Raw genomic sequence first — 16,533 nt, 5'->3', positions numbered from 1 at the left:
AATACCTAATGCATGTGAAACTTAAAACCTAGATGATGGGTTGATATGTGCAGCAAACCACCATGGCCTATGTATACCTATGTAATAAACCTGCATGTTCAGCACATGTATCCCCCCAAACTTTAAGTAAAATAAAATAAAGACATAAACTAAAAATTTGTAAAAGAAAGAAAAGAGCAAATTAAGACTCAGAACGAATTAACGTTCCAGTTTTATCACAGACTGTAAAAGAAAAAACTGAATTTCTTAATACAAATACTAAAACTCTTAAAATTATGTACTTCCTAGACTGATCCATTTCATGTGTTTAACAGTCACACAGAGCACCAGACATCTGCTCCTCGCTGCGCTCTGCAAAGTTACTGTCCGGCATCTTCCACCGAAAAGTTCAAGGCACTCTCGCAGCCCACAACCAAGCAGAGTCACCCAGCAAAGCAAATGCGAAGACGGCGTCACGCTATCTGTGGGTCCACACCTCTGATGGACAGGAGGGCAACCAACTGCCTTAAACAACGGGAAAGAAGAGGCAGGCTAAATTCGTCCATTCCCCGGGAGAAGTGGGAATGTAAATACGCAGGTTCTCCAATCAGAACCGTACTCTCGAGAGAGAGATCCAAGATGGCTGATCACTAGCAGCTTGGGCTTGTAGCTCCCAGTGAAAGCGCAGAGAACGAGAGGACGCCACACTTTCAGACGAATATTTGTTGCTCACGGAACAAGAGATTCCCAGCGGAGGAGGCCCACGGGTCGCCAGAGCGACTCTTGTGGCCGGCGCGGCAGTTTTGCTGGCGCCTTAGCGCAGCAATTCTTGGTGTAGAGTCCAGAGATTTCCGGGCAGAAAAGCACCATCAATCTTAACACCGCTGTTTTGGCCAGCACAGTGGATTGCTCAGATTTCGGCGCTGGGAATCAACAAGTTGGACGTCTCCTCAGAGACCTACTTAGAAAGTCGGTAATTACAAAGATGACAGAGGGATAAATATATAATGAAGGGAAGAAACCAGCCTAAAAAGGCAGAGAATACTCAAAATCAGAATGCCTCTCCCTCTACAGGGGATCGCAATTCCTCATCAGTAACGGAACAAGGCTTAATGGAGAACGAGTGTGTTCCAATAACAGAAGCAGGTTTCAAAAGGTGGGTGATAAGAAACTTCTGTGAATTAAAAGAACCTGTTCCAACCCAATGCAAAGAAACTAAGAACCTTGAAAAAAGGTTTGACGAAATGTTAACGAGAATAGACAATTTAGAGAGGATTGTAAGTGAATTGATGGGAGCTGAAAAACACAACACGAGAACTTCGTGAAGTATGTACAAGTTTAAACAGTCAAATTGATCAAGCAGAAGAAAGGATATCAGATGTCGAGGACCAGCTCAGTGAAATGAAACGAGAAGACAAAATTGGAGAAAAAAGGATAAATAGGAATGAGCAAAGTCTCCAGGAAATATAGGACTATGTGAAAAGACCTAATTTACATTTGATAGGTGTACCTGAATGTGACGAAGAGAATGAATCCAAGTTGGAAAATACTCTTCAGGATATCATTCAGGAAAACTTTCCCAACCTAGCAAGGCAGGGTAATATTCAACTCCAGGTAATACAGAGAACACCACAAAGATATTCTTCAAGAAGACCAACCCCAAGACACATAATTGCCAGATTTATTAGGGTTGAAATGAAGGAGAAAATACTAAGGGCAGCCAGAGAGAAAGGTCAGGTTACCCATAAAAGGAAACCTATCAGACTTATAGCAGATCTCTCAGCAGAAACCCTACAAGCCAGAAAAGAGTGGGGACCAATATTTAACATCCTTAAAGAAAAGAACTTTCAATCCAGAATTTCATATCCAGCCAAACTAAGCTTTATAATCGAAGGAAAAATTAAATCCTTTGTGAACAAACAAGTACTTAGAGAGTTCACCACCACCAGGCCTGCTTTACAAGAGCTTCTGAAAGAAGCACTATACATATAAAGGAACAACCAATCTCAGCCTTTCCAAAAATATATCAAAAAGCAAAGAGCATTAACACAATAAAAAATTTACACCAACTAATGGGCAAAACAGCCAGCTAGCATCAAATGCCAGTATTAAACTTATATATATTCTAATTGGATAAAAAGCCAAAACCCATCGGTATGCTGCATCCAGACCCATCTCACATGCAACGATACACAAAGACTCAAAACAAAGAGAAGGAGGAAGATTTACCAACCAAACAGAGAGTAAAAATAAACAAATAAACAAAAAGCAGGAGATGCAATTCTCGCCTCTGATAAAGTAGACTTTAAAGCAACAAAGATCAAAAGAGGCAAAGAAGGACATTACATAATGGCAAAAGGATCAATGTAACAAGAAGAGCTAACGATTCTATAGATCAACGAGACAGAAAATTAACAAGGACATCCAGGACTTGAACTCAGACCCGGAATAAGTAAACTTAATAAACATTTATAGAACTCTCCACTTCAAATACACAAAACATACATTACCACCTCACACCTATTCCAAAAGTGACTACATAATTGGAAGTAAATCACTCCTCAGTAATCGCATAGCATTTCATAGGTTTAAATGAAATATTGGTTGGCTGCTTGTTTGTTATTTTCTTCCCTTATTCCTTCCTGTCTACATCATTAAGTATAATTATTGGTAGGTTTTCAATACCCATTACTAAACTGCATTCTAGCCTGGGCCAGAAAGCAATACTCCCATTTTCTCTCTCTCTCTCTCTCTTTCTCTTCCTTTTTCTTCCTCTTCTTCATTCTTTTACTTTCTTTCTTTCTTCCAAAAAAAAAAAAAAAAAGAACCTTACTCTCTTCCCGGCTCCTCCATTTGCGTGGCCGGAGTGCCAGAGGGAGGCAGGAGTAGCAGGAGACTGCGGCCTATGCCGAGCAGATTTATGGTCTGTATTATGTCTGGAGCCAGAAGTAAGCTTGCTCTTTTCCTCTGTGGCTGTTACATGGTTGCCCTGGGAGATCACACCGGGGAGGAGTGCATGGCCAAACATCACGAGGCTGAATCTTACGTGGCTGCCGTGTACGAGCATCCATCCATCTTGAGTCCCAACCCTCTGGTTCTCACCAGCCGCCAGCAGGCCTTTGAGCTCATGAACCAGAACCTTGACATCTATGAACAGCAAGTGATGACTGTAGCCCAAAAGGGTGTACAGATTATAGTGTTTCCAGAAGATGGCATTCATGGATTAAACTTCACAAGAACATCCATTTATCCATTTTTGGATTTCATGCCGTCTCCCCAGGTGGTCAGGTGGAACCCATGCCTAGAGCCTCACCATTTCAATGACACGGAGGTGCTCCAGCGCCTGAGTTGTATGGCCATCAAGGGAGATATGTTCTTGGTGGCCAATCTTGGGACAAAGCAGCCTTGTCATATCAGCGACCCAGGGTGCCCAAATGATGGGAGATACCAGTTCAACCCAGATGTGGTGTTCAGCAATAATGGAACCCTGGTGGACCGCTACCGCAAACACAACCTCTACTTTGAGGCAGCATTTGATGTTCCTCTTAAAGTGGATCACACCACCTTTGATACCCTCTTTGCTGACAGGTTTGGTGTCTTCACATGCTTTGATATATTGTTCTTCAACCCTGCTGTCAGACTCCTTAGAGACTACAAGGTGAAGCACGTTGTGCACCCGACTGCCTGGATGAACCAGCTCCCACTCTTGGCAGCTACTGAGATTCAGAAAGCCTTTGCTGTTGCCTTTGGTGTCAACGTTCTGGCAGCTAATGTCCACCACCCAGTTCTGGGGATGACAGGGAGTGGCATACACACCCCTCTGAAGTCCTTTTGGTACCATGACATGGAAAACCCCAACGGTCGCCTTATAATTGCCCAGGTGGCCAAAAATCCAGTGGGTATCATTGATGCAGAGAACGCAACAGGTGAAATGGACCCATCTCATAGTAAGTTTTTAAAAATCTTGTCAGGCCATCCATACTGTGAGAAGGATGCTCAGGAAGTCCATTGTAATGAAGCCACCAAGTGGAACAGGAATGCTCTTCCCATATTTCACTCTGAGATGATGTATGACAATTTCACCCTGGTCTCCATCTGGGGAAAGGAAGGCTATCTCCATGTCTGTTCAAATGGCCTCTGCTGTTATTTACTTTACGAGAGGCCTACCTTATCCAAAGAGCTGTATGCCCTGGGGGTCTTTGATGGGCTTCACACAGTACATGGCACTTACTACATCCAAGTGTGTGCCCTGGTGAGGTATGGGGGTCTTGGCTTCGACACCTGTGGACAGGAGATCACAGAGGCCACAGGGATCTTTGAGTTTCACCTGTGGGGGAACTTCAGTACTTCCTATATCTTTCCTTTGTTTCTGACCTCAGGGATGACTCTGGATGTCCCTGACCAGCTTGGCTGGGAGAATGACCACTATTTCCTGAGGAAGAGTGGGCTGTCCTCCGGCCTGGTGATGGCAGCTCTCTATGGGCGCTTGTATGAGAGGGACTAGGAAAAGGACGTGGTCTGTGGGGTGGACTCCGGCCATTATGTCGACAGGCTTCCACAGACCACAAGCCCTGGGACCACCTCTCTGCCTGAAGGGCAGGAGCCCATTTCTGTGGCACCAGATTCCGCCCTGGGAATTGTGGGAGCAAGTAGGAGAGGCAGATTCCCTCAGTGTCTTCCTCTTAAACCTCAATTACTGAGACATTAGCTGGTATTTTCTATTCACATTTGTCTTTTTCAAGCCACATCTTCCTCTAACAAATCTCTCAGTATGCAACTGGTCTCAAGCTAAAACAAAAATAAATGTCAGTTTCTATTTTACACACACACACACACACACACACACACACACACAAAAGTCACACAGACGAACTAACAAATTTAGATTAAGTCCCCAATGTAAGAACCAGACCAATAAATAAAGAATAGAGGCCATTTCTTTTTATTCCTAAACCATGCTACCTTACCAATTGAAAAACACTGAAAGAACTACCTAAAAATCAGAAACTATGACAGCCTTAAAGCAAAAATCCTAAAAGCAAATGCTTTTAAAGAAATACAGCTTGATAATATGATGAATAACAAAGTATGTTGCAAGTTTCCTGACTCCTTCTAAACAGGACACAACAGCTAATGAATCTGAAAACTGTATCTAGCATATTATGATAAACTTGAATATTAGACTTAACAACCCCCATTTAAAAAGACCAGAAAGATACTCCTTTAGGATGAAAAGTGAGATGTGATGACTTCTAAAGTGAAAATAATTCTAGAATTCTTTAATACTTTGGATTGATTTATCTGTTAACATATGTAGAGATACTCCTTTAGGATGAAAAGGTAGATATGATGACTTCTAAAATGATAATTCTACAATTCTATAATACTCTGGATTAATTTATCTGTCAACATAGGTAGAGACAGGATGGTAATCAATTTCATTTACCTTGGAATTTATCAGGCACCACCAGGCACTATATTAAGTACTAGGGATGGAAACACAAATTTCACACTGCCCTCAAGGAAAAGCTTGAAATGGCAGACATTTAGCCTGAATAAAATCATGAAGGGAGAAGTCACACAAATCAAAAGGCAACTGATCTAAACTCTTCAAAAATGGAAACTGTCATGAAGAACATAAGCAAACTGTTCCTGATTTAAAGGGACCAGTAACACAACTAAATGCTTTACATGATCTTTAACTTGAAAGGAGAGATATGGAGAAGGGGCCAACAGAGTTCAAAGGGCATGATTACGCAACAGGAAAAATGTGATATTAAATTTCTCGAGAGTGATAATGATGTTGTGGTTATTGCGATTTCCCTGTTCTTAGGGGATGCATATTCCTACATTTAGGAGTGAAGACATGATGCCTACAACTTAGCAAAAAGTTGTTTGTTTCTTTTTTTTGAGATGGATTCTCACTCTTGTCACCCAGGCTGGAGTGCAGTGTTGTGATCTCGACTCACTGCCACCTCCGCCCCCCAGGCTCAAGCAATTCTCCTGCCTCAGCCTCCCAAGTAGGTGAAATTACAGGCGCCTGCCACCATGCTCGGCTAATTTTTTGCATTTTTAATAAAGATGGGTTTTCACCACGTTGGTCAGGCTGGTTGTGAACTACTGACCTCAGGTGATCCACCTGCCTCAGCCTCCCAAAGTGCTGGGATACAGGCGTGAGCCACCGCACCCAGCCAAAAAGACATTTTATATAAGCAATTATATGCATATATCTTTTTCTTGAACATATTTAAATTCACGTACATGAAAAAGAGAAATAAGACAAATGTAACAAAATGCTAAAACTGGTGAAGCCATGGGTATTCTTTCACCTTTTACGTAGGTTTCTTATTTGGGGTTTTTTTTTTTTGGGGGGAGACAGGGTCTTGCTCTATTTACCAGGCTGGAGTGCCATGGCACGATCACAGCTTACTGCAGCCTTCACTTCCCAGGCTCAAGCAGTCCTCCCACAACAGGCTCAAGTAGTCGGAGTCACAGGCACATGCCACATGCCCAGCTAAGTTTATGATTTTTAGTAGAAACAAGGTCTTGCTATGTTGCCCAGGGTGGTCTCAAACTCTTGAGCTCAAGAGATCCTTCCACTATGACCTCCCAAAGTGCTGGGATTACAGGTGTCAGCCACTGTGCCCAGCCCAAAATTTTTAAGATAGCTAGACAAAAAGCAAGACATCACTATGAATAAATCCAATCTAAATACTAATTAAATAATAAATTTATTAAAAATACAAATAGCCCTAAAGTTAAACAGCTCAATAGCAAAAGATAAAATAAAATACAGTACTACCTTTAAAGCTAAAATTTATTAGCTATTGTGAACTGAAAGTCAAATAACCACTAAAAACTTCACCTTAACCTAGGATGGATATAAGTAAATCATAAATCCTTAAAACAGATTTTATTCCTTAAAACAGAAATGTTAATTTGATCTGAATCCTACAAAACATACATTTCAACGACCTGAAACTAAAATAATTTAGTAAGTGGATTATATATATATATATATATATTTATTTATTTATTTATTTTGAGACAGAGTCTTGCTATGTCACCCAGGCTGGAGCGCAGTGTTGCAATATCGGCTCACTGCAACCTCCACCTCCGGGGGTTCAAGTGATTCTCATGCCTCAGCCTCCCGAGTAGCTGGGATTACAGGCATGAGCCACCACACCTGGTTAATTTTTGTATTAAAAATTAACTACTCTCTTTTAGTACAGATGGGGTTTCACCACATTGCCACGCTGGTCTTGAATGGCTGACCTCAACTGATCTGCCTGCCTCAACCTCCCAAAGTGCTTAGATAGCAGGCATGAGCCAACATAACTTGTGTGTGTGTGTGTGTGTGTGTGTGTGTGTGTGTGTGTGTGTGTGTGTAGACAGACACCTGGTTAATTAACTTGCCAAAGTTAACTGTTAATTGTGAAAACAAGATGACTTCTAATAAGCCCTAAAATGGTTCATAGTAAGTCCTAAAATTTAGGGAGGATTACTTCTGGATACTCACATCACTAGGACAAAGAATGACTTTGGAGCTAAGGGCTGTGGAATATGATTACTACATATTTGCTGGCACTGCTGCACTAACTTGGTGGGACTTATTCATAAAGTTTTTTTCCCCAATTCTTATGAGAAGTATTATTTGAATATGACAGTATTTAGTGTTTACTGAAAGTCCTATATTTGGTCAGACCATTTAAAATTTATCCTCATGTGATTCTCTTTTGTAATTATAAAAGAAAGATATGCTCATTCTAAAATTTCAAGGGCTGATTTTTCTCCTTCTAAGGACTTAACATTTTAAAATATATCTCTCATACTTTTCTCAATGAATATCAAATTAAACACACTAAAGAAGACTACTTAGCCTTGTTAATAATTTCAACATATATATAAATGTGATATACCACATTAACAAAATGAAGGAAAAAAAATCTCTCAATGAATGCAGAGAAAGCATTTGACAAAATTCTACGTCCTTTCATAATAAACTCTCAACAAATCAGGTATAGACGGAAAGCACCTCAACACCATAAAGGCCATATGTGACAAACCCACAGCTCACATCATACTTAACAATGAAAAGTTGAAAGCTGGCCAGGTGCTGTGGCTCACGCCTGTAATCCCAGCACTTTGGGAGGCCGAGGTGGGCGAATCATGAAGTCAAGAGATCGAGACCATCCTGGCGAACGTGGTGAAACCCCGTCTCCATTAAAAAAAAAAAAAAGTTGAAAGCTTTTCCTCTAAGATCTGGGATAAGGCAAGGATGCCTATTCCTGCCACTTCTTTTCAATGTTGTACTTAAGTCCTACCCAGAGAAAGAAATAAAAGGATTCCAAATTTGAATAGGAGAAACTGAATTGTCCCTATTTGCAGACAACAGAATGTTATATATAGAAAACCCTAAAGACTCCAACAAACAAACTGTTAGAATAAATTCAGTAAAGTTGCAAAATACAAAATCAACATACAAAAATCGGTAGCATTTTTATATACTAACAACAAACTATATGAAAAGGATATTAAGAAAACAATCCCATTTATAATAGCTATCAAAAAAATAAAATACTTAGAAAGAAATTTAACAAAAGAGGTAAAATACATATACACTAGAAACTACAGAACATTTGATGAAAAAAGATTGAAGCAGCACAATAAATGGAAATATATCCTTTGTTCATGGACTTGAAAATCAATATTGTAAAATATCCATACTACCCAAAGTGGTCTACAGATTCAACCCAATCTCTATCAAAATTCCAATGATATTTTTCATAGAAAAAGAAAAAAAAGATCCTACAATTCATATGGAGCCACAAAAGACTGAATACCCAAAGCAATGGTGAACAAAAAGAACTAAATTGCAGGCATCACACCTGACTTCAAAATATGCTATGAAGCAATCATAATCAAAGCAACATAGTAAGGACAGGAATACAGACATAGACCAATGGAAAAGAATAGAAAGCCCAAAAAAAATCCATGAATTTTGTCAATTTTTGACAAAGGTGCCAGGAATACACAATGGGTAAAGGACAGTCTCCTCAATAAAGTGTGTTGGGACAACTGGACACCCACATGCAGAAGAATGAAAGTAAACCCTTATCTTACATCATATAAAAAATCAACTCAAAACAGATAAAGACTTAACTATAACAGCTGAAACTATAAAACTACTAGAAGAAAATATAGGAGAAAAGCTCCATGACATTCTAAAGCTTGGCAATGGCTTGAACAATGTTTTTTTTTTTTTTTAATATGACCCCAAAAACACGGGCAAAAAAACCAAAAACAGACAAATGGGATCACATCACACAAAACAGCTCCTGTACAGCCGAAGAAGAAACAGCCTATGGAGTGGGAGAAAATGTTTGCAAGCTATACATCTGATAAGGGGTTAGTATTCAAAATATAAGGAACTCAAAAATCTCAATAACAAAAAAACAAGTAGCCTGACTTAAAAATTGGCAAATGACCTGAATAGGTAGTTCTCAACAAAAGACACAAATGACCAACAGATATATGAAAAATGTTCAACATCATTAATCACCAGGGAAATGCAAATTAAATCTACAGTGAGATAGGACCTCACATCTGTTAAAATGAGTAAAGAAGACAAAACATAAGTGCTGATGAGAATGTGGAGAAAAGAGAATGCTTGCACACTGTTGCTGGGGGTGTAAATTAGTATAGCCATTATGGAAAACAGTTTGGGGGTTCCTCAAAAAAATGAGAACTACCACAAGATCCAGCAATCCCATTAATGAATATGTATCAAAGGGAATAAAATAAGTATGTTGAAGAAATATTTACACTCCCATGTTAATTTTAGTGCTATTCACAATAGCCAAGATAAGAAATCAACCTAAGTGTCCATTAACGGATGAATGAATAAAGAAAATATGTTACACGATGGAGTACTATTCAGCGTTTAGAAAGAAGAAAACTCTGTTAATTTGCAATAACATAGGGAAACCTGGAGGATATTATGTTAAGTAAAACAGGCTAGGGACAGAAAAAAAAAATACCACATAAGCTCACTTACAAATGGAATTTTGCAGAGGCAGAGTATCATGGTGGTTACCAGGGGCTGGGGATGGGGAAGCAGGGATGCAGGATTGGAATATGTTGTTCAAAGGATATAAAATTTCAGTTTGACAGGAGAAGTGAGTACAAGAGATCTATCCTGCAACATGATGACCACAATTAAAAATGGAAATGAAAAGCCCTTACATTTACTCTCCACATGCTTTAAGCTATCATGAATTTTATATGTACATAAACGAATTCCAAGCCAAGGCCGTAACATTTAATTTTACTGTATTTGATACAAATCAGGTTGCAAAACCTTTAAAGTGGAGCAAATGTCTTTAAATAAAACAAACGTATTCTTAGATGAATTTAGTATTAATACATTAGATTTAACTTATTTTTACATTTTTACTTTTGGAAAATGCAATAGAAATCTTAGTAATGAAACATGTTCCCAAGTACAAAAAATTATGGGCAAAAAAGCCTTACCATTCTTGCTGACATCCAGTTCCCTGAGATTAATAAGGTTCGCAATGGATGCTGGTAATGTTGTCAAATCATTGTCTGGCAAACTCAGTTTGTGTAAAGACTGACAGTTAAAAAGTTGCTATTGAAAAAAGGGAAGAAAGAATGACAATTATATATATATATATCCTTAAATATTTGATATACTAACTTTTATACACATAAATAAAATTAGCCATATTAAAACTGAGTGAGTTATAACATCTACACTAATACCAGGAAAGATGTCTCATTGTTCTGATTATGCTATTATGGATATGAATACAACTGAACCATTCAGATTAATTTATATCTTCATACTTCTACCTTAAGTAAAATGCACTTAGTGAGAATAAGTATATGGCTATATACTCTGTTGAGTTAGTAACAAAAAAAGTGGCTATTAAATGTGATAAACTCTGGAGTTGGCTTTCAAGCAACCTTATTCTGAAATGAAAGCCCTATTTATTTAAGAAGAGTATTCTTCTAAAAATGTTAAAGTATTAGCAATGATAAGACATAAATGATTCAGTTATTTGCACTGTTACAGCAAGACTTTCCCTTTTCAACAAAACTCCTAAACCAAGACTCTACTGGTGGTGATTAGAGAAGGAGACCAATTTTGGTCTTCCATATTCTCTAGAACTGGCTAAGGAAGATAAATTGCCTGCTGAAAAACAACATATAAGGAAGAACAGTAAATTACCCTACCACAACCTAGGTTTCTAGTTCATAAACATATGACCGACAACCTTTAATTTTTATCCAAAGCCATATAAAAATTTCTCTAAAAGATAACCCCTAGGATAGCAGTGGCTTTCAAAATGTGCTTACTACTGACCACCAGAAAAAAGCCTGTTGCACACAGTATGTATACACACACATATCTAAAATATTTTCATGAAACAATGGCTATATTTAACACACTCTATTTCCTATTTTTTATAATTAAGGTTGTAAGAGTAGATATAAGATACCCATTAAATTTGAATTTCAGATAAACAACAAATAATTTTTTAGTACAAGTATATCCCACAATTATAGGGACACACTTAAATCATATGGGACATACTGACACTAACAAATTATTCCTTGTTTATGTGAAAATTCTAACTTACCTAAGTGTCCTATAGTTCCTAATTCTCATAATCCAAATTTATAGTCCTTTTTTCCAAAATGCTGCCCACACATACTAAATTAATTTGAGCTACCAATGGGTCTCCACCCATAGTTTCAAAAACACTGCTGTTTCAATGGCAAAAGATCTTAACAATTAAAGCAATTTACTTGGTATAGGATAATGAGAGGGGAAATTGTTATAGGATAATGAGAGACTGGGATTTAAGACGAAAAAGTACGCTGAAAAAAGTTTAGTTAAAAAATAAACAAGGTGGTAACTTGAGAAGGTGTTTTAGGGCAACAAACCAACTTTCTCCTTACAGTTGTTATGTTACTAGACTTCAGAAATCTAAGTCCTCTAGAATCGTTCCAAACAAATTGCAAATGGAGAGAAACATTATCTGTATGAATTCAAAAAAGCTATTTAACGATAAAATTATAATATGGTAACTAAAAGGGCAATTATCCTCAATTATAACAATGCACATTAATGTCTTATGAAAACTAGAAAAAGACAGCATTAATTTCAATTATTGGTCTAGTTAAAACTACTGACTCCAGAAATTATTTAGTCTCATTATTTACCTTAATGGATACAACTAAGATTAAATACGAATTTTAAGATTTTAAGTTATTTGCGCAAGTACTAAAGCAATTAACTTGAAGAAATACATTTAAAAATCAACTTTAAAAAATTTGAATTGTGCGGCATACTTTAAGACAAAATTAAACCAAAAAATTCAGACACCACACTAATATATTGGCAACTTTATAGCAATATTAGGAATATCCTATTTCTAGGTATAAAAATATCCAAAGGTAATTCTTGAAAGGAAGTATTAGCATACCTTTGGAAGCTCTTCAATCTGATTAGCATCTAAATAGAGCTCCTCCAAGGTTTTTTCAAAATTAAAAATCTCTTTGGGAACTTGTTCCAAGCTGCAATGAGAATAATCAAGAGTAGTGACAGTCTCCTCTTCCCCTCGTAGACAGCGACATGGCACCAACCGCACAAACAAACTTCGTTTTGTAGTCATTTTTAGACACTGTAATATTCAAATAAAAAGAAATTTTAAACATACATATCACAATGGTTTTTCACAAATCATTCCAATCTATCACAGTTCATATGTCACAGGTGAATACTTATCCCGCCACTATACAAGCACAACGGAATCCATTTAACATTGCTTTAATATCCACATTCACAGCTACTGGATTTCAAATTAAACTCAAGCTCTTTAGTACTTCACAAAACAATCCATGAAGTGATCATTTATATGCTTCTTCAAAAACCATGCTTTGCGCCTGCTTCTTAGCTCTCAATAAGAAAAACTCTTAATACGACAAGACTTTTACTTAATTTTACTTAATTTCTGGCTCTAAAAGTTCTACATGTCTTCATTAAGGACTTGATCAGGTGCAGTTTTGAGTAGGAAGTGGGAATGTAAAGATATTTTCAGGTCTTCCTAACCAGCCATCAGGAATCAATCATCCTATAACTTTCCTATGAAAAGTCAAAGTTTCCACATGAAAATTCTCGCCTACCCCAAGTATATTTTGTTTCAATTAAATATTGGTCATATTGTTTTTCTAAAGAACTTCTATGTCTCAAATGTGTTTATGGTAACACACTGGTGCATAAACTTGCTTAAATAAAGATTTCAAATTAATTGAGGGAAAAGGCCAATTTTGAATTAGTGAACATAGGTTAATTCTAAGTAGGCTAAGATTATATTAGCAAGTAGGCTAAGATTATATTAGCAAAGTAAGATTATATTTGCACAAGTATTAAAGCAATTCACTTGAAGAAATATAAGTTTAAAAATCGACTTTTAGGCCGGGTGCGGTGGCTCACGCCTGTAATCCCAGCACTTTGGGAGGCCGAGGCGGGTGGATCACGAGGTCAAGAGATCGAGACCATCCTGGTCAACATGGTGAAACCCCGTCTCTACTAAAAATACAAAAAATTAGCTGGGCATGGTGGTGCGTGCCTGTAATCCCAGCTACTCGGGAGGCTGAGGCAGGAGAATTGCCTGAACCCAGGAGGCGGAGGTTGTGGTGAGCCGAAATCGCGCCATTGCACTCCAGCCTAGGTTACAAGAGCGAAACTCCGTCTCAAAAAAAAAAAAAATCGACTTTTAAAAATCTGAATTGTGCAGCATACTCTAAGATAAAATTAAACCAAAAAATTCACACAAATATACTGGCAAATTTATAGCAATATTAGAAATAAATAAAAATGATAATTAGTGTTATCAGTTCTTTCTATGTAAAACGATCCATTCTTGCTGTTGACAGAAGATGCTATTAGAGTATTAGATTACCTCTAACCAGGACCAAGACTAGGTTAAGAGCAGTCAGGCCTCAGGCACAAAATATAAGGAGGTATCAAAAACTTCAGTAATCAAGATAAGTACAATATCTCAATATAATGCTTTAAAAATACAGATTACTGAAAAAGAATCCATGTATAAACAAAATATCCAATGTTAAAATAAAGACAGGATCTGATATTAGTGATTTTTCCTTTTGCCTCAGGCTATTAACAGGGATCTGGCAAGGCACTGCTTCTAACTCTTCTACTTCATATTATAAGATATTTTAAAAGTGACAATGAGTAAGATATGTATTTCCCTTGCAATCTTTTTAAAAATTTGACTATTCTAGGCCTGGCACAGTGGCTCATGCCTGTTATCCTAACACTGTGGGAGGCTGAGGCAGGTGGATCACTTGAGGTCAAGAGTTCAAAACCAGCCTGGCCAACATGGTGAAACCCCAACTCTACTAAAAATACAAAGAAATTGGCTGGGTGTGGTGGTGCATGCCTGTAATCTCAGCTACTTGGGAGGCTGAGCAGGATAATTGCTTGAACCTGGGAGGGAGAGGTTGCAGTGAACTGAGATTGTGCCACTGCACTCCAGCCTGGGCGACACAGCCAGACTCTGTCTAAAAAAAAAAAGTTTTTTGACTATACTTACTCAATCACTCTATACCAGGCACTGTGAAAAGTTCTCTAGATAAACTATAGGCAGACTCTCACTTCATCATCACAACTTTCTAAGATATGTACTGTTATCTGCATTTTTCCATGAAGAAACTGAGTCTGTGCTCTTCTATACTGCTTCTCAATATGTAATAATATACACTTGAAGGAAGTTGCTTAAAACAATTCAAGTATCAGTAAATCTTCACTACATGCTTCTCCTTCAGAATTTACAAAAAGAAACTAAGATGTCAAACATTAAATGTTCCCATCTAAAATCTTTGTCAACAAATAAACATTCAGAAAAGTTTATTACTAACAATTTATGTTTTTAAGGCATGTTTTGCCAGTAAGAATCAACAGTTCACCTAATAAGATTTTAATTGCCAAAAGAGAATTTAGATTTTACTTGTGTGCTTATAAGATCATTTTTAAAATTCCAAAAATGAACACAAAATTTCTTGTTCTAGACATTTTAAGAATACACTGATATTGAGTTAGGAGGACACTTAAGAATGGGAAAGAATTCTATCTGCTATGTCCAATATGGTAGCTATTAGACACATTCGGCTATTTAAACTTAATATTAAAAGCCAAATCAAATAAAATTAAAAACTCCTTATCAGTCACACATTTTAAATGCTTAATAGCCACTGGACAATAGGGGGTCCAAACATATAAAAATAACATATAAAGATGTAGGGCATGAGGCTGGGTGCAGTGACTCACACCTGTAATTCCAGCACTTTGGGAGGCCAAGGTGGACGGATCACAAGGTCAGGAGATCGAGACCATCCTGGTTAACATGGTTAAACACCGTCTCTACTAAAAATACAAAAAATTAGCCAGGCATGGTGGCATGTGTCTGTAGTCCCAGCTACTCGGGAGGCTGAGGCAGGAGAATCACTTGAACCCAGGAGGCGGAGGTTGCAGTGAGCCAAGATTTCACCACTGCACTCCAGCCTGGGCGACAGAAAGAGACTCCTCCAGGCTCAAGGGATCTTCCCACTTCAGCCTCCCAAGGCTACCATTATGCCACCATCCACCATGCCCAGCTACTTTTTGTAATTTCTGCAGAGATGGGAATTTCACCATTTTGCCCAGGTTGGTCTTGAACTCCTGGACTCAAGTGATCCTCTCACACTGGTCTCCCAAAGTGCTGGGATTACAGGCATGTGTCCCTGCAACTGGCTGCTGAAAACTTTCTACCAAAAGAAATCAAAGTTACTTACCACTGGGTTGAATTTATCTCCCTGATGTTTCTTAATTGAGCCAACATTCTATGGAAAGCAAAAAGAGAACCAAAATTAACAATAAAAATGGATCTTTATGACTTTAAGAAACATCTTTTAATTTCTAATTTATAAAAAAGTTAAACTTCTCAAAAATTTAAATTTGTAAACTGAAAACAGTTAAGACCAAATAGTCAAACCAAAATAGTAGCCTCTTAAAACACACACAGACACAAATTCACTAGTTTCTAAATAAATGATTAGCATTTTTTTTTTTAAGAGACTGGTTCTCACTCTGTCACCTAGGCTGGAGTCCAGTGGCACAAACATGGCTCACTGCAGCCTCAAACTCCCAGACTCAATCAATCCTCCCACCTCAGCCTCCTAAGTAGCCTCCTAAGTAGTACAGGTGCATACCACTATAACAGTGAACCCCAAGTTTCTCTTCAAAGAATTAGTATGTGTGTTCAGCTCTCTTATTCTTTAATTCTCTATTTTAAAGTTTCACTTCCTTGTAATTCCAGTAAACAACCTTCTCCACTGGTTCTAATCAGTAGTTCACATCTGTTCCCCTTGCCTGAGGCTCCATCCTGACTCATCCCGGTCATCTGCTCCAGTCACTTTCTTTGACCTAGGTCACCCCTGGCTACTTGCTCTGATTCGTCCATA

The 16,533-nt window shown here is 37.9% G+C and overlaps 2 protein-coding genes across 6 annotated transcripts in view; one reads left to right on the top strand and one right to left on the bottom strand.

The window, feature by feature from the left end:
- Positions 1-16,533, bottom strand: part of ERBIN (erbb2 interacting protein) — a 152,695-nt gene that overhangs the window by 84,525 nt on the left and 51,637 nt on the right. For all 5 annotated transcript variants that reach the window (XM_012462252.3, XM_012462253.2, XM_012462254.3 and 2 more), the window contains exons 2-4: positions 15,865-15,912; positions 12,495-12,692; positions 10,513-10,630 (exon numbers count right to left, since the gene is read on the bottom strand). In XM_012462252.3, coding sequence (XP_012317675.2) covers positions 10,513-10,630; positions 12,495-12,683 — 307 coding nt within the window. In that variant the 5' untranslated portion in view covers positions 12,684-12,692; positions 15,865-15,912. The remainder of the gene's footprint in view (positions 1-10,512; positions 10,631-12,494; positions 12,693-15,864; positions 15,913-16,533) is intronic.
- On the top strand, positions 2,852-4,810 carry LOC105723809 (biotinidase-like). The gene has a single exon (XM_064375779.1). The coding sequence runs from the start codon at positions 2,885-2,887 to the stop codon at positions 4,481-4,483; it is 1,599 nt and encodes a 532-aa protein (XP_064231849.1). The 5' UTR covers positions 2,852-2,884; the 3' UTR covers positions 4,484-4,810.

Source organism: Aotus nancymaae, unplaced genomic scaffold, assembly GCF_030222135.1.
Source record: "Aotus nancymaae isolate 86718 unplaced genomic scaffold, 86718_ANA_hifiasm-v0.15.2.pri h1tg000014l, whole genome shotgun sequence".
NCBI classification, from domain to species: domain Eukaryota; kingdom Metazoa; phylum Chordata; class Mammalia; order Primates; family Aotidae; genus Aotus; species Aotus nancymaae.
Note: the sequence above shows the minus strand (reverse complement) of the source record. Positions and strands in the feature narration are given on the sequence as shown.